The 22,414-nt window shown below is 33.8% G+C and overlaps 2 protein-coding genes across 2 annotated transcripts; both read right to left on the bottom strand.

The window, feature by feature from the left end:
* Window positions 1-7,308: 7,308 nt before the first annotated feature.
* Window positions 7,309-13,631, bottom strand: LOC118062808 (probable LRR receptor-like serine/threonine-protein kinase At1g07650). Its single transcript, XM_035076654.2, has 19 exons — window positions 13,545-13,631; window positions 13,387-13,458; window positions 13,192-13,263; window positions 13,039-13,110; window positions 12,881-12,952; window positions 12,713-12,784; window positions 12,452-12,523; window positions 11,973-12,038; window positions 11,282-11,338; window positions 11,135-11,170; window positions 11,015-11,049; window positions 10,150-10,526; window positions 9,877-10,072; window positions 9,642-9,779; window positions 9,294-9,412; window positions 8,957-9,167; window positions 8,585-8,825; window positions 8,015-8,165; window positions 7,309-7,929 (listed from the first exon to the last, which is right to left on the bottom strand). Exons 1-19 carry the CDS (start codon window positions 13,598-13,600, stop codon window positions 7,576-7,578), a joined length of 2,469 nt encoding a protein of 822 aa, XP_034932545.2. The 5' UTR covers window positions 13,601-13,631; the 3' UTR covers window positions 7,309-7,575.
* A 71-nt stretch (window positions 13,632-13,702) lies between these two features.
* Window positions 13,703-16,157, bottom strand: LOC140955024 (probable leucine-rich repeat receptor-like serine/threonine-protein kinase At3g14840). The gene is made up of 5 exons (XM_073406547.1): window positions 15,932-16,157; window positions 15,454-15,613; window positions 14,038-14,109; window positions 13,869-13,937; window positions 13,703-13,793 (listed from the first exon to the last, which is right to left on the bottom strand). The coding sequence occupies exons 1-5, from the start codon at window positions 16,053-16,055 to the stop codon at window positions 13,703-13,705; spliced, it is 516 nt and encodes a 171-aa protein (XP_073262648.1). The 5' UTR covers window positions 16,056-16,157.
* Window positions 16,158-22,414: the final 6,257 nt, after the last annotated feature.

A 22,414-nucleotide genomic window follows, 5' to 3' on the forward strand; every position in this document is an offset into this window, starting at 1 on the left:
TATAAAAGAAGGGGAAAGATGTGAAGCACGGGAGGAAAAAAGAGGACAAAAACCCGAGACCAAGAGAGAGAGACTAAAGGAGAGAGAAACAGTGGAACTAAACACCTAATACTCGAAGAAACAACACTGGGAGGAGGGGAAGAAGACTGAAACCGTGGGAAAGCTTAGGAGAAAGGAAGACCCAGCACGACCCGAGAGATACCGGACTGTTGAAAATTGTCGTTTTGAACCGCCGACCACCGCGGCAGTACCATCAACCCGGACGTTCGACCAGCAGCATCACCTCCGGCGTGCCAGGTATTCTTCTTCCCCCTGCATGTTCATTTATTTAGATTTATTATCCTCCTGCATGCAGAATCGTTCTGCATGCAGGAGGTAGGGGAAGGGAATTGTTTTCCCTTCCCCGTTTGTTTTACACTGGGCCGGGTTTCCGGCCCAGTTTTGTTATTAGTTTTTTGGGCCAGACCAAGTCTGGCCCAATCCGAAGAGAAGTTTTTGCGGGCCGAGATCGGCCCATCCACCCTGCGGGCCGAGATCGGCCCGATTTCAGCTGGGTTGGGTTCGGCCCAATCATTTGGGCCGGCCCAACCCGTTTTGTTTTTTTATTATATATATTATGAATTATAGTATATTATCATATATATATATATATATATATATATATATATATATATATATATATATATATATATATATATATATATATATATATATATATATGTGTGTGTGTATATTTGTGTATATATATTTTTACTTAAAATAAATATTTCAAAAAAAAAAATTAAAAAAATATTGTTGATTTCCCTGAATATTTTGGTCAAAATGGGTTAATGTTGTTTGGTATTTTTATACTATAAAGATACAAAACCAACGTTAAAAATACCCGGTTTTCGTCAAAAATATCAAAGATTTTCAGATTAAAAAATATTTTCGCTTTCAAATTTTATTTTTTAAAAAAAAAGTCCTAAAAAATGTTGTTGATTTTTCTGCATTTCTTTATCAAAGTGGATTAATATTGGGTTGTATTTTTATACTGTAAGAATACAAACTCAGTATTAAAATACCCGATTTTTGTTAAAACATATAAAAAATAATATTTTCCAAAAATGTTTTTTTGTTTTAAAATACGGCCTAGTCTCTCCAATATATATATATATATATATATATATATATATATTATAACCTCATATTTTCACACAACAAAGGAAATTTTCAAAAACAATATATGTATTAGCATGCATTTTGGCTTTGATAAACCAGTTTATTTAAGCCATGAGAACTAGGCCAATATTTCAAAAATTCTAAAAAATCTTTTTGGTGCTATTATTAGTATTTGGGATTACGAATTTATACGTAAAACGTATTCCTAAATATTATTTTGGTATAGACATTAGAACGGTTAGGATTTTACCCGATAAGATAAAGACCTTCTTACCGAGGAGGATTTTTCTTGAACCATAGACAGACCAACAACTAGAAAAACACGAAAATACCTTAGATTTTATCAAACAGTAAAACAATGCAGCTTACCTTAGGTAGGGCGTATTTGGGGTGCTAATACCTTCCCTTTACGCAACCAGTCCCCGTACCCGATCTTTGAGACCAGTTAGGGTTCCTAGTGACCAAAATACTATGTGGCGACTCCCGTTCTATTTTCCACCCACAAAAGAAAATATTTTCTTGTATCCCCATAGATATAGATAGATTTACATTGTAGATAAGAAAATGGAACAACTATATATTTTTTTTGCCGCGACGCCGCACACGTGCGACACTTCTAGGTAAGCTTCCCGCTCCTTTTTCATTTATAGTTGTATAAGTACAGAGAGAAGGTAATTTTAATTATCTTCCCATTGTGCATAACATGTGTGAATAGTTCACACATGCCTGCCTCAACCAGCTGGGTCATTGGCTTAGGCCACTGACCGGGCTAGGCTGGCTGGATTTAGCCCAGCCTCAAAAAATAAAATTTAAAAAGATAATTTTTTTTTGTTTATTCACTGATGCTAGAATCAAGAATAAAAATATTGATTTAAATTTATTTTTTATTGTATTTTATTTTATTTAGCTACATAAAAAATAAAAAAATATGTGCATGTGTAAAAATAAATTTATTTTATTTGTTTATTCACTGACGTCAGAGTCAGGAATAAAATTACTAATTTAATTTTTTTTATATATACTACGTAATATTTACCAACACCAAAGTTGGAAGTATCCATAGTTAAATATTTGCTAGCGTTAGAGTTAGGAATATTACACGCAAACCATCATAGCATAAACCAACAAAATGTTAGCAATTTATGAAAAAATCAGCAATGCAGCTTGCCTCAGGCAAGACTCTTAAGGTGGGATAATATCTTTCATTTTACGTAACCAGTCTCGTACCATAAAATCTTTGTTGACCAGTTAGGATTTCTAGTGACCATAATACTAGGTGACGACTCCTTAAACAAGACCATTCCCCATCAAAGAACAAGATTCCAGAATTTGTTCTTTTCCATGAAAGATTATTTTTTTAATCGGTCATCGTGATGTCCGGGTGTGACAGAATGACAACTCCACTAGGGACTTCTAAGACTAAGCTTTGCTTTTTGTCTTTTTATTGCTAAAAATGTTTATTGTACTGTGTTTTTGTTATTGTGTTGTTTGTGTTTATAAAGTTTTGTTTTTGTTCTTTTTACTGTTTTAGCATGCATAATTATTCATTGTTTATCATGCTTGTATTTATTGGATATGGATCTAAGGCCTTTATACATCACTTATCTCATTTTTTAATATATATGTGGTATCAACTTTAAGATAAGTGGAGGAGTAACGGCACCCCAATGGCTTTAGCCTAGATAAGGCTCGCAAAACTATCCAACTCTCGCATGATTGTTTGCTTGACAGTGGTCGATATGCCGAACTGATATTACTCAGGGCCTCTATCTTCATGCTACTTGTAAACCTCATATCAACCTTTTGAGGATGATCACTGAGCATACGAAAGACCTTTGAGACTAGATAGCAAAATTACCCTGATGCATTTAATGACTAAAACCTATCATTTAGGTTGATCCCTGTGCAATTTCACTAAGATAAGCTTAAATGTGTAAGCATCCTTATTATAGGGGATTTTGGGTGACATAATGGTCGTTATCCTAAGATAACAATTGTTAAGTATAGACTCGAGTCCGAATCCTTGCAAATGATTGAGAGAGACTACCCTAGATTGGATGCCTAGTTGGAAGACACACCTATGACACTTAACTGCGAAAAAGACAAATGAAAAACAAAGAAAGAGCCTAGTTGGAAGCCCAACACTAAAAAGAGATGGAAAGTCTTAGAGAAGAAGTCGTTAGGCTTACTAGCCTACTCGAATAAGCCTTGAGATCTAAACCCAAAGAAGCTAAAATTTACAGCTCAGCCTAAACTTATGCTCATAAATCCATAGAATCTAAGGGCAAATGAGGTGTCTCAATAGGCTATGTATTCCCAAATTTGCTCAACCACAATATCCCATAAGAATGTCATCTACCATTGACCTTACAATAAAGGAATCTTATAAGAACAAGATGGTAAAAGAAGATGGTCTGGACAAATGGGTTGCCCTGGAATAAAGGCTGATGGCATATAAGGGATCTAGCCTACATGAATATATAAAGGCCGCTGAGATGTGTTTGGTACCTAACATAGTCATTCCTAAGAAGTTTAAGGTGCCAGAATTTGTCAAATATACGGGAGATCAATGTCCTGTAACTCATCTCAAGGCCTGCTATAACAAAATGGTTGAAGTTAGTCTATGACGAGAAAATGTTGATTCATTTCTTTCAATATAGTTTAAGTGACGTTGCCTTTACTTGGTATATACGGTTGGACAATACCAAGATAAAAAAAAAATGAAAAGACTTAGTTGATACCTTTATTAGGCAATATAAGTTCAATATGGATGTGGACCCTGATAGGTCAAGCTTGCAAGCTATGGAAAAGGACAACAAGTAATCCATAAGAGAATACACTCAAAGGTGGCGTGAGACTACCACACAAGTTAATCCTTCTTGGAAAAGGAGATGATCAACTTGTTTGTCAACACTTTCAAGGCCTCGTACTTTGAATACCTGGTTGGAAGCTCTACATAATATTTTTCTGACCTAAATGCTATAGCTGAGATGATCGAACAAGCTATCTGTTTAGAAAAGGGTTGCTGACTTGACTGAGAAGAAAATGTTTCCTTCCTTTGATTTACAATCAAAATATCCTGAAAGGGATTTCCACTAAGCACTTACAAATACACTTTTGAAGCCTCGCATGATCTCATAGACTCAATTCATCTCTTTTACCAAAATCAATTTCCTCATTGGAATTTTGAAAATTGAACTTGCATTTTGATTTCAAAAATAATTTGGTGTTTATTTAAAACAATATTTATGACATTCTACTTGTAGAATGACATATGAATCAAGCAACTCCTTCATTGAGATGACTAAACTCTGAACCAAAATGCACGAATAGAAAATGAACTGCCATCCTCACACCATGACTCTTAAGACATATTGTTTTAAATGTATGAATAATGGTATAAAGTGAGCTCATTGCTCATAGATTCATGACCTATATCTCTTTGCAAAGACCAAACCATCACATTAGACGAGGCCAAAGTTTATTGATCTTAACTGCTTGCGTTTGAAATGAGGAAAGGCTATATTTGTTATTCCTTTCACATTCTAAAAAGTATATCCCTTGCAGTCCTTTTTCAGCCTGAATTAATTTTTCTTTCATAAGAAATCCCGACTAGGATCACACCCCACATTAAGAGCAAGTGAAAATTTCAATGAGAAAAGATGAAAAAATCATGAGAAAGCCGGAAAGGCAAAAGAGCCCAAGAAACTCAATGACTAGAGGGCATGCCCAAATCACAAGAAAGAGTGATAACTAAGATAAAGTAAGTATGCCCTAGAAAAGCAATGAAAAAAGAAAAAGGGTGAATAAAAGAAAAGCGGCAAAAAAAGAAAAAAAAAACAAAAGGGAACGACACAAAGAGTCGAATTGCTGATAGTGATCCTCAATCTTTGAAACCCTGAAATACTCTTTGAGCATTATGATCTTTTCTTTCATAACCAAAAACCTCAGCCTACATTACATGCCTGTAGCAGTCCTTTCTAATCAAGCAAGCAAGCAAGCAACCTAGATTAATAAGCAATGCTCTCAAAATGCAAAGAATACTTCTTTATTAGAGTAATGACATCGAGAATAAACTATTCATTATTATTCATGCTAATAGAATGAGTGTTCAAAAAGAGACAAGTTTTTCTCAAACAAAACCTCAAGCTTTTTCTCGAGCCCTTAACTTTGAAACCCATAAAAACAGAAAGTCACCTCATGAGATACTTTCACCAAAGACAATATTGCCAAACACTAGAGCAAATAATCTCTTTCCCAAAAAAAAAAAAAAAACCTAGGAGTTGCAAGAATTCAAGAGCAAATTATTTCAAACTTACATTAAAACAATTTTTTTTTCAAAATGCAAGATCAAGAACATATATTTCTTCACCAAACTGAAAAGAAGAGAAATGAGAGAATGGTCACTTAAAACTATTATTTGTTTGAGTCATTGACAAAACACACTTAGAGGCAATGATCAATACATGTGGGCATGATTAATACACAGATCAGCCCGGCCATTGTCTTCAACCCTGCAGAAAAAGAAGAACCCAAAACATTAGTTTCCAGAGAGAACCGGCATCATCATCATCTTCATTCCTTCATCTATAAGAAAAACCCAGAAGTAGAGAAGAGACGAACGAACAGGAGGAACAACAAGCCACCACGCCTTCGTCATCGTCTTCATTCCTGCTTCAAGGTAAGCTTCTCGCTCCCTTTCATTAATAGTTATGTAAGTATAGGGACATGTAATTTTAATTACCTTCCCACTGTGCACAACATGTGTGAATAGTTCATGCATGCGTGCCTCAGCCAGCCGGGTCACTAGCTTAGGCCAATGACTGGGCTAGGTTGGGTGAGTTTAGCCCAGCCCCCATGCCCAACCCTAAAAACTATAATTAAAAAAATATTAAAAATTTTATTTTTTAGTTTATTCACTACACCAAATTCATGAATAAAAATACTGATTTAAATTTATTTTTTATTGTATTTTATTTTATTTAGCTATATAAAAAATAAAAAAAATATGTGCATGTGTAAAAATAAATTTATTTTATTTTTTTATTCACTGATACTAGAGTCAGGAATAAAAATATTGATTTAAATTTATTTTGTTTTTATACTACGTAATATTTACCAATGCTAGAGTTGAAAGTATCCGTAATTAAATATTCACTAGCGTCAGAGTCAGGAATATTACACGCAAACCATCATAGCATAAACCAACAAAATGTTAACAATTTATGACAAAATCAGCAATGCAGCTTGCCTTAGGCAGGACGCTTAAGGGGTGATAATATCTTTCATTTTGCGTAACTAGTCTTGTACCATAGAATTCGAGTTGATCAGTTAGGGTTCCTAGCAACCATAGTACTAGGTGGCGACTTTTTAAACAAGATTATTCCCCCATCAAAGAACAAGATACCAGAAATCTATTTTTTTTCATGAAAGATTATTTTTTTAATCGGCCATCGCGATATCTGAGTGTGACAACCTAGAATTTTGTTTCTACTTCTTTTAGAATATAAAGTTACGATGCCTTTTCCTTTGTCTTTGTCTTCCTGTTTAGATGGCATTGGGTCGTCTTCCCTGCAAAAAATTCTCTTCTAAGGAATTCTAGCGAGGAATTTGAATTTTCTTTGCAACAATGGAAATGTGTCGGATAGACTAAGGTAGAGTCTATCATGTAAAAGGCTTGCAAATATGGCTGAGATTAAGGTAGATGTATAAAATATAATTAAGACTTTCAAGAAATCTTTGTAATTGCTTGTTATGAAGGATTTGATATGGGACTTGTCACCAAATTGGATTGACTTTCCATGGGAATAATTGTTAAGGATGAATCCAACTATGTTTAACTTAGCTTTTTAGTAATCAGTTTTTTATTATAATTATTATTTATTTTATAAAAAAATAATATAATATATATTAGTTTCCACAACATTCATTATAACATTTTAGAAACAATATTTTAATACAATAGAAATACTTATAATTATAATTATTTTATAATTTTATTTATAAATCATTTATGTTTCAAAATTTTTATATTTACTTTAAATTCATTAATCAAACTTAAATAATTATTATTATAAATAAAAATATATATATGTGCATAAATAAAGTTAATATTACATATAATCACTCCATTAACTATAGGATATATACACTAGCAATAATAAGTACTGATTAATGAGTAATGATTCATACCAGGAAACATGAATTGCCAATAAAAGATAATAGCAGTAGTGTAATTTTGTGACTGTATAGTTTTCAATCTGTTTCTTATTCAGGATTTTTCATGATAAAAAAGTTAATATTACATATAATCACTCCATAAACCAGTACTTTCGCGTGTATTTAGTTTTCAATCTGTTTCTTATTCAGGATTTTTCATGATAAAAAAGTTGTGGTTTGTGGCATCAGCTTTTACTAATTGGCTGATGAAGAGGAAGAAGCAGTCCATGGTCCCTCTGATGACTTCACGAGGGACTGAGTTTCACTTAAACTTCCATTGACAGAAGATTGAGCAAACTTTTTATGTAAGGCCGTAGCATACCCTGATGGATCACCCAATGTGCTTGGAACCATGACCAGTTCCTCGACATCAGTTTTTCCTTCAAGCATGCTCACTACTGTAGACATTGTAGGTCTAAGTGCTGGAGATTGATTTGTGCATAGCAGGGCTACATTGATCATTCTAACCACTTCTTTCTTGTTGAATTCAGACCCCAATCTTGGATCAACTATCTCCATTATGTCCCCATTTTTTTGTAAATATAGAACCTGAAATAACCAAAAAAAATAGATATATAGCTGACCAAGAGTAAACATGAACAGACAATTAAGAGACTAAATGGGCATAGCTTACCCAATCTAGAAGGCATACAAAATTCTCATCCCTCCTAAATTTGACGTTGTTCATCCCAGAAACAATTTCCAATGCTACAACACCAAAGCTGTATACATCTGCCTTGTAAGTTAAGTAACCATATAATGCATATTCCGGTGCCATGTAACCCCTGCACAGAAAGAATAACTCAGAGACATTTTACTAGCTTGCTTCTCTAAAACATGTATAAAAGTGCTAAATGTCTATTGTTTGTTTTTGTTTTCGATAGGCAAAATTATATTTCTTGCAGCCTAAACAGGATTTCGAACCCTGGATGATAATGTGTTCATTTAGAGGAACACAGCCATAGATGGGGAGGCCCTGATCCATCAGAACCCTGCCGTGTGTGATTTGAACCCTAGATGCCTGCCTACCACATATTTTGAAGCTAGCCCCTTCCATCGGCACTTCAGCCCAGTTACAGCATCATACTCTTTAAGACTAAAAGCTATCTTAGATAAATGACAATACTTGTGTGTTTTCCTTACTGTCTTCTTTTCAGGATTTTTCATGTGTTCAATAAACCCCGTGTTAATATCAGAAACTCACATTGTTCCAGCAACTCTGGTGTCGATGTGGGTGTTGTCCTCGTCATCAAGCCTGGCCATTCCAAAATCAGATATCTTGGCGTTCATGTCCTTGTCAAGAAGGATATTGGTACCTTTTATGTCCCTATGAACAATTTTGAGTGTCGACTCCTCATGCAGGAAAACCAGACCTTTCGCTATGCTTACACATATCCTCTGCCTTGTACGCCAGTCTAGCTTCGTTGCCTTGATTTCCTTGGTCCCTGTAATCATCAAGCATAACCCAACCCATCAGTTTCTTCTTCACTAATTCTATCTATATGCCATTAAAATAACTTGTTTTCTTTCCCATTACTTTACATAAGATACTATGGGGAAGGGATCAGAGGCCTACCGAACAAAACATGCGCAAGGCTATTGTTTTCCATGTATTCATATACCAGCAACAATTGCTTCCCCTCAATGCAACATCCATACAATCTAACAAGATTTGGGTGTTGCAAAGCAGAAATCATGCCTATTTCGTTCACAAACTCACGATTCCCCTGTTTTGATTTCGCAGAAAGCTGCTTAACCGCAATAGGAGTGCCATCTGATAGAACTCCCTATAATGAGAATAATTTTAGACAAACAAAATAAGTTCACCGAGGCCATTCCTTGATGCTTCGATAAGAGAAAAGAAATAATATAGTAGACAAGTAGCTAGACGAAAAAAAAAATATGTACTATACTTTGTAGACGCAGCCAAAACCACCTTCTCCAAGTTTGTTTGCTGGATCAAAGTCATTCGTTGCAGCTTTGATTTGTCTGAAGGTGAAGATACCAGTAAGCAGATCTAACCCAACAAGTTCTGCCCAAGGAACAAAGAGGATATGTATATATTAGAGAGTATGGTTAGAGAGTAATATAAAACCATTGTTTAGCTTCATCTTTGGATTGAGATAATTCTTTGACAAATTTATGCATTCATGGATAGACATACAGCAAATAAGATGCAGAAAATTGCTTATTGCCGTGTTATTTTAGTGACTGAATTCCTCACTAGAATTTGCAAAATCAAATAAATGTATCAACTTTACCTCGATCCCTCGATTTCCTTCCTCCCAAATAACCTTTCCACCAAAGAGTGGATAGAAATACGAGAATGAGGAATAATGGCAAAACCACAGCTCCAGCGACAATGAATCTCTTCCTGCCTTTATCAGGTGGCTTGAAGTCTAGGCAGAAATAGAATTGCAGCAAGAGCAAGTATTGTCAGATCACAGTACTAATTATTACTTCATTACCATGTCATTCCATTATATGTCAACCTACCAGATTCCACATCAATGGCTGATATTAGAGGACCATATGTTCCTTTTGTGGGAGACCTTGTGGTTCCTTTCCCAGCCCAATGAAGGCGGATCTCTAAAGCTCCATTGGTTACAGGTGCTGTATAATTATGAATGTATACCTTATCCGCCCCTCCCGCTGCCTTCACTATATCAAAATCCTTCAGCACAACAATGTCCTGCGAGAACAATTCTTCAATTAAGCTGTCACCTATTGCATAAGGAATGAATCTATGATCTTTTAATTAATAGATACCTGAATATAAACATCAAATATCCGTCTTCCTAGACTGTAATAGGATCTGTTATCCCTCATCACTATCTCTGCAAAGTGCAGCTTGATTTTGTAATTCCCATTTACCAGACAGGGAACGTGGTATGTGAGAGACAAAGGAGTGAGGCGTGCATTTGTGTACAATACAGAGTTGTCCATTCTGAGCGTGGACTTGTTTTTTGCTATGTAGAAATCCAAGGAAGCAGGAACATCCCAGATATGTCCGGTGGTACTTGTTTGCCAATCCTCTCTTTTGGACGCATATTTTGCTGCACCTCCTGGCTCATTATCTGCTTCGTAGATGGTGTTTCCAATGGTGGCTTCTGGTCCCCCACAATTTATGTGCACTGAATATCGCTCTATTCATAGAAATAAAAATGGCCATGGCCACCGATATGATTAAACAAATTATAACACAAGAAAGGCTAGGATCAGACCGTACGCTAAATCGGAGCAAACAGAACATAAACAATTAAGATTTTGTGATGCCGGAGCATCCTTTTCCTCCTTGAGTGGAAATCGTGGTGGGAACCACGATGTAAATGCCCACATAAGTTTGTCCGTTAACATTTGTCTAGGCTTTTGGGATCAACCGGTTGTTTATTCCTGCACCAGTTGAAGGTCTTAGATTCGATTTGTTTCCATAGGAGGATGGAAATCCTAGTGGTCGGATGCATGATGGGGTAGCCACACGCAAAAGGACCAATGAGTTTATGACTGAGATGCTATGATCCAACGAATATAGAAATAAATATATAGTCTAGGCTGACAGGTTGTTCCTGCATCATTTTTCGGTCTCCTTCCGGGTGAAATGTAAAAGCGGATAGCTTAACAAATTTAAGAGTACCTTCAGAACAAGCACGCAGGCACTCAACAGGTTTCCTGGAAATATTGGCCAGATAGAATCATCAGCTTACTTAAAAGAATCATCAACAGGTTTTAGATATTTATCAAAGTAGAAGCTTACGAATAGTTCCCTCCCCAAGTACTTTTGAACAGATTTCTGGCAAGACAAGAAGAGTTAAGTTTTGTAGGTTATGAAGTGAACGGTGATGTAAAAAGAAGCAGACTTTCAAAATCAAAGGCAAGGCAAGGAAAATGAAATCAATCTTACAGTGTTTCTCTACATTTTGCTTCCGAAGTAAAATTGTTGTAAGAAAGATCGATTTCGCTGCACACAAAGATAGCTTCCTTAAACATTTTTTAGAAAATTGCATGCACATGTTATCTTTTGGTTGCTATCTCAATGCAGAAGAGATGAATAGACAGAAGAGATGAAGACAGTTGGGAGAGAAAGGACATGTCCTCACCTCACGTCTTTTCTGATTTTAACAGATAAAAATTCAATCCAAAACTATACAAATTTATTTTTATATCTCCATCTTCGTCACTGTAACCAAACACATTTTTGTCCCTACTGTATTTGTCCTTTCTATTCAAGGACAATAACTAAATGAAACCTTGGAGATAGTTTGATCATTCATGCACTACTGTACTGAAAACTATCTGGGAACTGGGAAGGATAATCTGATTTCCAGCTTCTCATCAGTATAGATCTTCAAAGACTAGGACATATTATTAAACCTACAGACATCTGTTATAGGATAAGGGAAACCTGATGTTCATGATTAAGCTTTTGGGTTGAGAATGTTCAGATAAAGGCGAGTTGATCATTTCTGTCTTTCAGGGGAGAGTTAATGCATAAAATATTCAATAATTCTAATTGAGTAAAAAGAAAATATATTACAAACAAAAATCTAAAAAATCATAATTTATATACAGAAATTAAGAAAAAACTAACATACTAGCGAGTATCTCTTTTGTCGATCCAATCTGGGATGGGCCCTGTAAGCATGTTCCTTGTAAGATACCTATGCAAAAAGTAAAATTGTCATCTGGTTGAACATTTGTCCAAGGCTACCATTGTAAAAGACTGTCTGGAGGACAAGTTTATCATCATAATTGCTGTACTCTACCATGAGAATAACTTGAAAAAAGGATTGAGCTATCGGATCAGCTCTGGTCAACATTTTTATTAAAAAAAATTAATTTTGTTCCATTCTTTTCACAAGATATTGACCCGATCAGGTATGGACAGGGTTTGGCCAGGTTGAATAGGTTTGACAGTTCAATTTCTTGCATGGTTCAACTAGAATCTTGGCCCTGGTCATGCTCCGAGTCCTGGATTTTCTTGGACTAGTTATCTGACTGGTTTAGGTTTAATAATTAGGCTTTCATATGGCAAACATTAATTTCAGAAGGTAATATAATATAGTATACTTACATTTTCTCCAAGCTTTTTAGGCCATCATAATTTGTTGGAAGTGAACCATTTAATCTGTTGAAACTGAGATCCCTGTTTTCGAAAAGAAGGGGGAAAAAAGGGTAATGACCATGGTTCATAATGCATATTGAAGATTATTTACAAATAATAATGTAGCTGCAATCTAAAATCAGCAGCTCTAGGTATCCATGAGATTCACACTTCAATCTTCATGTAGATGAATGACAGAATGGATGATATACAAGGGATAGAGTAAATTACAAAATTTTCAGCTTTGCCATTCTGGTCAAATATATGGGAAAATTTCCTGACAAGTTGCAGTTGCTCAACATCCTGCAATATACATTAATTTCATGTAAGCTAAATATACACTGTGTTGTAAATTAAATTGATCATGGTATGAGAGTATCAGCTGCAAGAATAACTCACAGATACTTAATGCCTGCTATAGATTCTAGGTTGGGAAACTCTGAACCATCTCCAAGTAAGTTACTTATTTTTCTGCTCAATAGTAGGCAACATAAAAATGTGAGAAGTTCAGGATTAAAGTTGTAACTGAGACCATAAATTTAAAACAAATATCTTACAGATCAGTTAGATTAGTCAAGAGAGAAATGCTTGAAGGAATGGGTCCAGTGAAACCACCAGCTTGGATCTCTCTGTTAATACAAAATTAAAGGGGGGTTAGGGTTCTGCTTCAGTGATGAGATTCAGAGCTTGTGGTAGAAACTAGCACATACAATGTATCAAGTTGTTTCCAGCTCCGAATAAAATCAGGTATTCTTCCAGTGAAGTTATTGCCGCTAAGCCTTCTGCATTCGCCGAACGGAAAACACAGAATCATGAAACTTGGAGAGTAAAGAGATGCATCTGTAATATCAAATACTGCAACTAATGAGTATGATACACAATAACCATGAGAAATGAGAACCTACAGTTCCTTCAATCCGGTCAGATTAGTCAGAGCCGGTGGTAACTCTCCAGTGAGATAATTGCCACTGAGAGTTCTGCAATCACAAAAGGAGAAAAACACTTAGCATTCAATAATCAGTTAGGACTTAATTTCTAATACAAAAGGGTTGAATGAACTGACAGATTCTCCAGGTTAACCAAGCCTCCAAGCTCAGGGGGAACAGTTCCGGAAAACATATTGTCCTGAATGTTCCTGCATAAATGCCAACTCTCAGGATTACTCCTGACTAAACAATTGAACAGATTTAAATATGAAAAGAAAAAAAAACAAGAAATTGACTAGTAGAAAAATGCATACAGGTAACCAAGTGTCGTAATCCTTCCCAGATAGCTAGGAATTTTTCCTGTCAACCGATTCACGCCGACAGACCTGTTGTTTATACAATCTATTAATTATGAGTAAGCAATTCCTTGGCTAGAAAACATGAACGCAGAATTTTCTTACAATGTTTCCAGCTTGGTATTAGCCCATTCAGGTGGTATATTGCCACTCAGGTAGTTGGCCCAAAGACCTCTGCAGAGCCGATAAATTAAGTTCTAATAAAACCGAATCATACGATGCAAATTCACGGTGCTCAATCTGTAGAAACGTAATAATTTGAAGCACTGCTTACAGATGTTTAAGGTGTGGAAGTTTCTCGATAGCCTTTGGGAGAGTACCGTCAAGATCTTGCCTTTTGAGATATCTGCATTGCAATAACACATGCACCCATCAATTCCTCAATACAAGGTAAGAATTCAAAACTTTCAACCATTGCAAATCAACAATCATATGTCAAGAAAATACAAGACATAACTACAACTTTTATTATTTATTGTTTTTATATAATTTTACTGCTAATGAATTGCATCTGAATTTCTCAAAATAAAAATATTTTTTAACTCAAAATGTGATGCATATTAGATGACATAGTTTTTTAAATATTTATACGGTGATATATTGAATGATATATTTTTAAAAAAATATTAAAACAATGATATATTGAATCGATCTTAGTTAACATGTCAAGTTTGTAACCGAGGATTATGTTAACCTTATAGAAAAAAATCAAAATAAATTATGAAGGTCACTTATTAATCAATTTAATGTTAAATGATAAAATAAAATAAAAACAAAAAAAGCAAAAAAAAAGCTACCCAGATCAACCATCGTCAAACTCCAAACCCACAACTCGAGTCATGAGAACTAGATAACTCAATAGAAAAAAAAATTAAAAAAAAAATATGAAGCTCAATTTCTAACCAACCCGATGTTGAAGGTTGAAATTGTACAAAAAATCAATTAAAAAATAAAAAAAAAAAAAAACCTAAGTTAACTCGGGATAATCTATTAAACCTGGAACCTAGAATAAGAGACAAAATAACTTCATAAAAAGCAAATAAAAAAATTACAAAGCTCTATTTCTAATACATCTAATTTTGAAATTTGAAATCAAGAAAAAAAAAAAAACCAAATCATTTAGACTGAAATAACTCAACGAAAATCAAATTGAAAAAAACAAAAAAAAAATCGATCCTCAAAAAGCCTAATAGTGGAGGATAAAATTAAAAAACAAAATTAGTTGTTGAAGGATAAAATAAAAAAATAATTAAAAAGTAAACCGAATCAACACAAGTTTACTTATCAAACTCGTGATCTAGATAATAAGATTGAAATAACCTTATAGAAATTAAATAAAAAAATGACTAAGCCCAATTAAAAAAATTAAATTTAAAAAAATTTAAAAAATAAACTCGAGTTAATCTATTAAACTTGCAATGTAAATCATAAAATTAAGATAAAATCATAAAAAATATATATATAATGCCACTACCAACATATTTAATGTTGATATCAAGAATAAAAAAATGATATTGGTATATAACTTAATAAAAAGAATCGAGCAAAATTATAAAGCATTATGTGTGTGACTCCTCCGCCACATGGTTAGTAATTTGTTAATTCCCTGGACTGGCCCAGTCAGAATCCTTCAGACCTCAAATTAAAATTGAAAATAAAAGCATGGAGTGGTAAGTGTGAAGAGATATACATGCCAATAACGTGGCACGGTTCTCCAGGAAATGAGCAATTGCAAACAACTTTATTGTCAGCTTCTAGCTTTAGAGGTAAAATTGTATCATTGCACAGTGTCATATTGCGATTCCAGCCTTTTTTGCCCAGTTGTGTTGCTACTTCAAGCAAGGCTTCCACTGCATAAATCAAAATTAAATCTCAACTTCTAATTCTGGGATGATTAGCTGGTGGCTTCTACAATGCCTTGCCAAGAAATGTTTGCAGAAAACACAGAATTCTGTAAGAAAATCACTGCATGATGCCATTACTAACATGGTTACAGAATTCGGCAATACAATCACATTTGATGACTGCATTATCGAAGAGTGTATGATGCAGTGAGGATTTTGCAGATAAAAAAACTCCTGCTAGAAAAGCAAGTGCATGTCTTCCTCTAAACACTAAAGAATCTGCCCATCTGAACCAAATTAAAATATATATATATATATATGTACCTTCATCAGGAGCAAGGCTCAAATCTTGGGCCTCCAAGATAATTGCTCCCATGCAAAACATTAGTAACAGAAGCACAAGTAAGCTAGATGTGAGTCTCAAGATATCAGAGAGTGCAGGAGCCATCTTCCTTAGTCTGCAATCCACTTCAAGAGTTATTTAGTAGGCTGCCTGGAGATGCATTATTATAGTCGACCTTTCATGATGTGGGATCTTTCTTACCTTGTCTTGTATGCTTTCAGCAGGCACACCACTAGGTGTTGTTAGCAGCCGGATTTAATACTATTGGATTTTATTGGGCTGTTAGATATTTTTAATTTTATTTTATTTTATTTTTAGATTTGTTTTTTATTTGATTTTTTTATTATATGGTAAAGAAAAAATAAATTTATATTACTCTTTTAATATTATATAAAAATTAGGTGATGATAATTTATTTTCATATCAAGTTGGGTTGAATTTTTTTTATTAAAATATGTTTTTTTTCCCTTTCAAAAATATTTAAAAAAAAAATTAGTAGGCTGCCTGAAGAAAGCTTTGTGCATTATTAGTAGGCTGCCTGAAGAAAGCTTTGTGTATTATTATAGTTGACTTATCAGAATGGTGTAGGTCTTTCTTACGTTGTCTTTTATATATATATATAAGCACACACTTCAAGAATATCCTTATCTGCACTAGACCACTTGTACCTTTTTATTGTTTTTATATTTTATTATTTATTTTTGTGTTTTAAAAATATTTTAATTATTTTTTTAAAATTAATATATTTTTATTATTTTTAAATCATTTTAACTACAATTTTAAATAGATACTATATTTATATATATAAAAAAAAAACTCCCAAATAGATCCTTAGTCAATGGAAAGATTGGTAGGTCAAAAAAATAATAATAAATATCATTGGGAAATTGGAGAGAAAGTATCCGACTATAAGAAGAAGAATTTTACGTTCAAAAACGGAGAAAAGATAGGCTATATAATTCTTTGAATCCACAAAACCATCAAAGAGACTCATTGTATATAAAGATTTCATATTCCATGCAGCCTCCCTCGTTGTTTCTTAAAAAGATGGTATATCAGCGTTTTATTATATATTATTTAATTATTATCACGTGATAATAGAAACAATAACAAAAAACCAAAAATATGATGAAAATGAAATATCTTAAAGAATATCATTTCAAAGTTGGATTCCTACCGGTCTCTCCTGGGTGGCTCTATGAGATTCCGTGTGTTTTCCTATGCTTTTAATATGATGAAAATTTAGCACGTGTTGGTTTTCTAGTCCTCCACAATATTTGACCAAAATATTAAAAGACTAGGGTATTGAACCTAGCTCTAATATTTCAAATGTAAAAAAATAAAATAGAAATTTATATTTATTTTTTATATTGCAATAGAAAAAGGGAGTTGTTATAATTAAGTTATTCCATTTCAAGTAGTCTGAGTATAAAAGGAAAAACTAAAAATAATTACAAGAAAATTGTATTAAATAAAATATATTGTTTTTGAATGAACATATAGTTCGAAACAGATAGAGCATTCTCCATCATTTTGCCCCTGTTATAAAACAAATGGTTGTCTAGATCGGTTTTCCTTTGCCACCTGAACTTATAACAATAAACATTATAATCTTAAAGGTTAGCTTAACTAGTAAAGTCTTGGATTTACTTCTTAATAATTACGAGTTCGAGTCATCTCAAGACCATTAGAAATTTATATGGTCATTAACTTCAAGATCTGTAAAATTAATTAAGATAAGTTTAAACTGATTCAGACATCCATGTTAATGGAAAAAAAAAAAAAACATTGAACACCATAAGTTCAAGCAACAGCAAACACATCGCGAAATGGATTGTTGAAGGACTAAATTGTGACTATTCTCATTGTTCAGGAGCAAATGTTTACTTTACCCTCAAATCACAATCCCATAAAGCAGTCCTGAACAACCAAATTAAAGTAAGGCCGCGTTTGGGAACATGGGCACTACTTCCCAAACAGAGTCTAAATCAAACACATCTAAGCATCTTGACAACCATTTTAAACAAACAGGAATAAGCAATGTATTTTAATATTTTAAAATAAAACATACTTAGAAGGCACTCCATATCCCTGATGGCTATTGACTTCTATTGACTTGGTACAAGTGTTCAGATAATAATCGTTCGGTGTGAGATATTAATCTAAGTCTTGTCAATGTTCTCTAGTTAGGTGACATATAGAGTAATTAATGTTTGATTAATTTTATTCAAAAAATTAAATGAATGATGGATTTAAAATAGTAATGAGATTTTCAAGGGGTTTGTTCATGTGCTTGAGCTGAAGTTTAAAAAAAAAAAATTAAAAAATTATTTTTAAATCATTTTGATATACTCATATTAAAATAAATTTTAATAAATAAAAAAATATTATTTTAATATATTTTTAAATAATTATTATTTTAAAAAAATAATATTTATTATTGTTTGAAATATCCCCTGTCTTTTCTTTTTAAACGAGGATTGAGGTTTCCAATTTTAGTTGGGAAAATAAGAGATATGTAGATCACAACATCATTTTATTATTTTATCCTCCTAGCTCTATCTTCTCCTTGGAATAGTAAGTTTTGATTTGTTTTGAAAGAACAAATAAAAGTAAAAAGATGTTATTCTAAGCTCCTAAAATAATATTTAATTGGGAAGGTGCTGATATTGCAAGTTAATGGTCAAAGTTTGAACAATAGGTAAAGTGATGTTATTCTAAGATTGGGGAGTTTTTTATTTTTATTTTTGAATTTAGGACGGTGAAAGGGAAAAAATAACACAGATAGATATATTAAAAATAAGCATAATTTAATAAGCTATTAGTATATTGACTCGTGCTGGATAGTAGGTTAATAACATTTTTTTTCACTTATAAAATCAATATAAAGAGTATAGAGATTATTTTAATTGTTTTAAGTCTAATAACCAATCTAAATCCAATAGCCTTGGGTCTGGCAGTTATGCCAGACATAAATACTATTGGGTCTGACTGTAGAGCCACACTCAATGGTATTAGATCCTGCGTGAATACTAGACCCAATAGTATTGGATCTACTATCGAACCAAATCTCATATTCTTGGATCTTGCTGCCTAACGAGGCCCAATATCCTAGGGTCTGGCGATTGAGCCAGAGCCAATAACTTTGAATCTAGTTGCGGAGCCAGACCCAGTAGCATTGGGTCTGAAATTGTGGTGCAAAATATTTTTTTAAGAGTATTTTTTATTTGAAAATAATTCAGATATTTTTTTTTATTTTTAACAACAACGCCTCAAAATTTAAAAAAAAAAAAAAATACTAAAACAATACATCAAAATATAATATTGTTTCAAGATAAATATATTTTTAAAATACAAAAACAAACAACTTTTAAAGAAAATATGACAAAGAAAACGTGATTAAGTGTGTGTGTGTGTGTGTGTGTTTATATATAAAAAAAAAAAAAGGAAAAAAACTTAATCACATTTTCCATATTAATTAAAACAAGTATGCATTGGGTTAAAAAATACAAAAATTATAAATATAAAAATGTCATTAGGTGCGGCTGGGTAGCCAAGCCCAGCCAGACCCAATAGCATTGGGTCTGGCTGTCAAGTCAGACCCAATGCTATTGGATCTAGTTAGACAATCAGACCTAAGACTATTGGTAGTTGGATTCGATAGCATTGGATCTGGCGATCAAATCAAATCTAACAACACTTTTTGACTAAAAAACAGAAATATATTATATAGAAAAGACAATGTCCCCTGGTTCTGCAGTACTGTCCACAGTCTAAATAATCTATGTCTATAATGTGGTCCATAGTATAATAACTTTATGTACATAATACTTGTACAGTGTTTTTCCATGCATTTTAAAGTATAGTATAATAATAATGTCTTATATGTGACAAAAAAAGCCTCTAAGATTATAAAAATCAATCTATAAAAGTCCAATAAGCTTTATAAAATAGATTTATCATTTGTGAGATTTGTTTTAAATGTGGTCAATTGTCGTGTGATCCATCAAAACTGTACAGCCAAAGCTAAAATAATGCGAACAGTTGTTGGTTTAACAAAAGAGAATATGGTTTTGGCAAAAAGTACACAAACCATGTGTATCATTATCATTATATAGATGTTACAGTTGTAGTGATAAACATTACAATAACAACAACCATAACTTTCGGAATAATCACAATAGAGTTTAAGTTTAAACCTAATAGAGTAAAGTTTGAAAATCAAGTATCCTGGTTTGTAGGGAGCACATGATTGATAACACACCTTCCCTCAAATTAGTGGGTAAGGAACAAACCAATAATTTGTCGCGCAAAATACAAATCTGATCAGTAGTGTGGCCCTTGATGAAGATATTTGCAACTTGATTGCAGGTGTTGATATATCGAACAACCACATCTTTGTTAACCACCTTCTCTTTAATAAAATGATAATCAATTTCAATATGCTTAGTTCGCGCATAGAAAATAGGATTAGAAGCCAAAGACATAGCACTGAGATTATCACACATAAGTGTAGGTGGTGAAGACAAATAAATGTGCAACTCTCGTAAAAGCATACAGATCCAATATACTTCAGCTATCATTAATGCTCAGCTTCGATACTCTGTTTTAGTACTAGACCTTGAGACAACAGGTTGTTTCTTAGAGGACTAAGAAACTAAACATTGTCCAATATAGATGTCATAGCCACTTGAAGGACGTCTATCAGGATTACCCGCCCAGTCCGCATCACAAAAAGCATGTAAGACAACAGTACTTGGTTTATAGTGAAGACCAAAATCGACAGTATGCTTTAAGTAACAAAGAACTCTCTAGGCTGAAGTGCAATGGGTACTAGTAGGTGTTTGCATATGTTGATATAACTGATTAACGGAGTATGCGATATCAAGACATGTAATGGTAACATACTAAAGGGCCCCAACAATATGGTGGTATTCAGAGGGATCAATTAAGAGATCACCATCAAATTTTGACATTTTCGACCCAAAAATGCAGGGAACCTGGTAAGGTCGAGCACTTACCATATTAGCACAATCAAGTAAATCAGCAATTTATTTATATTGACATAAATGTAACCCTATATGATCACATGCAACCTCTATCCCTAAAAAACATAGCTCAAGTCACCTAAATCCTTCATCACAAACTCAAATTGTAGTTGTGAGATAATAAAGAATTGCCAGTGACGATAATATCGTTGAAATACACTAATATATAAATATACAATTTATCTTTATGAAGAGTGAAGAAAGAGTAGTCAACGAGTGAACCAGAGAAACCAAGATCAACTAGTGCATGTGAGAGGCAAGTGAACTAAGCTTGTGGTGCATGTTTAAGGCCATAAAGAAAGCAATGCAATCAACATACAAAGGTAGGATGTTCAGCACTGATAAACCCCTTTGGTTGCTCCGTATAAGCTTCCTCATCATCAAGATATCCTTGGAGAAAAGCATTGGAAACATCTAGTTTCCATATGGTCCATCAAAACTGTACAGCCAAAGCTAAAATAATACGAGCAATTATCGGTTTAACAACTGTGCTAAAGGTCTCAAAATAGTCGACACCAAACCTCTAATCAAATCCTTTGGTGACTAACCTCACCTTGTAATGATCAATGGAGTCAGCAGGTTTATGTTTGATCTTGTAAACCCATTTGTTGTGGACAATATGATGGGAAGAAGGTTATGGACAAAGTGACCATGTTTCGTTATCCAATAATGCCTTGAACTCAGATTCTATAGCTACATGTCATTCCAATTTTGGAGACTGCCTATATAAAAGTGTTAGGCTTATGATGGATGACAGCTGTATGAAATAGGTGAAGTGGATGTTATGAGGAATAATGGGTCACATAGTCAGGAAACTGGCCAGGCTGAGAATGCCTTGTTTGTGAGTGAGTAACAATATGGGGAACAGGGGAGTGCTCGACAGATGGGTTTGAATAAATGAAGGGATCAGACAATTCAATGATAGTGGGATAAGGTGAAGAATTATAAGGCACAATTGAAATTTGAATAAAGGATGAGATGAGTGACACAAGGGAATCGTGGGGCTCATGAGGTTGGGGTAAAAGATGTGAAGTTGTTGCAGGTTGATTTGCAGAAGACTTTATGCAATAGTAGGTGGTGAACCCAAAAAATTAGGGGAAGTTGGAATTGGAAGGGGAGAAGAAGATGTACCAGTAGATCTGGTAGGTGGTGAACCCAAAAACTTAAAAGAAATTGGAATTTGAAAGGGAGAGGAAGACATAGCAGGAGGGATCACGACACCAATAGGAAAGTGATTTGGGATCCTTATTTTGGCAGGAAAATAGTTTTCATCAAACACAACACTGCGAGAAATGTAAACATGCTCACTTACGGAATCAAGTCACCTATAACCCTTTTGACTAGAGCAATAACCAACAAAAAATGCACGGGATACTACGAGATGACAATTTGTTTTCAGCATATGGACGTAACAAA

This window comes from Populus alba, chromosome 19 (assembly GCF_005239225.2).
Source record: "Populus alba chromosome 19, ASM523922v2, whole genome shotgun sequence".
Taxonomy (NCBI): domain Eukaryota; kingdom Viridiplantae; phylum Streptophyta; class Magnoliopsida; order Malpighiales; family Salicaceae; genus Populus; species Populus alba.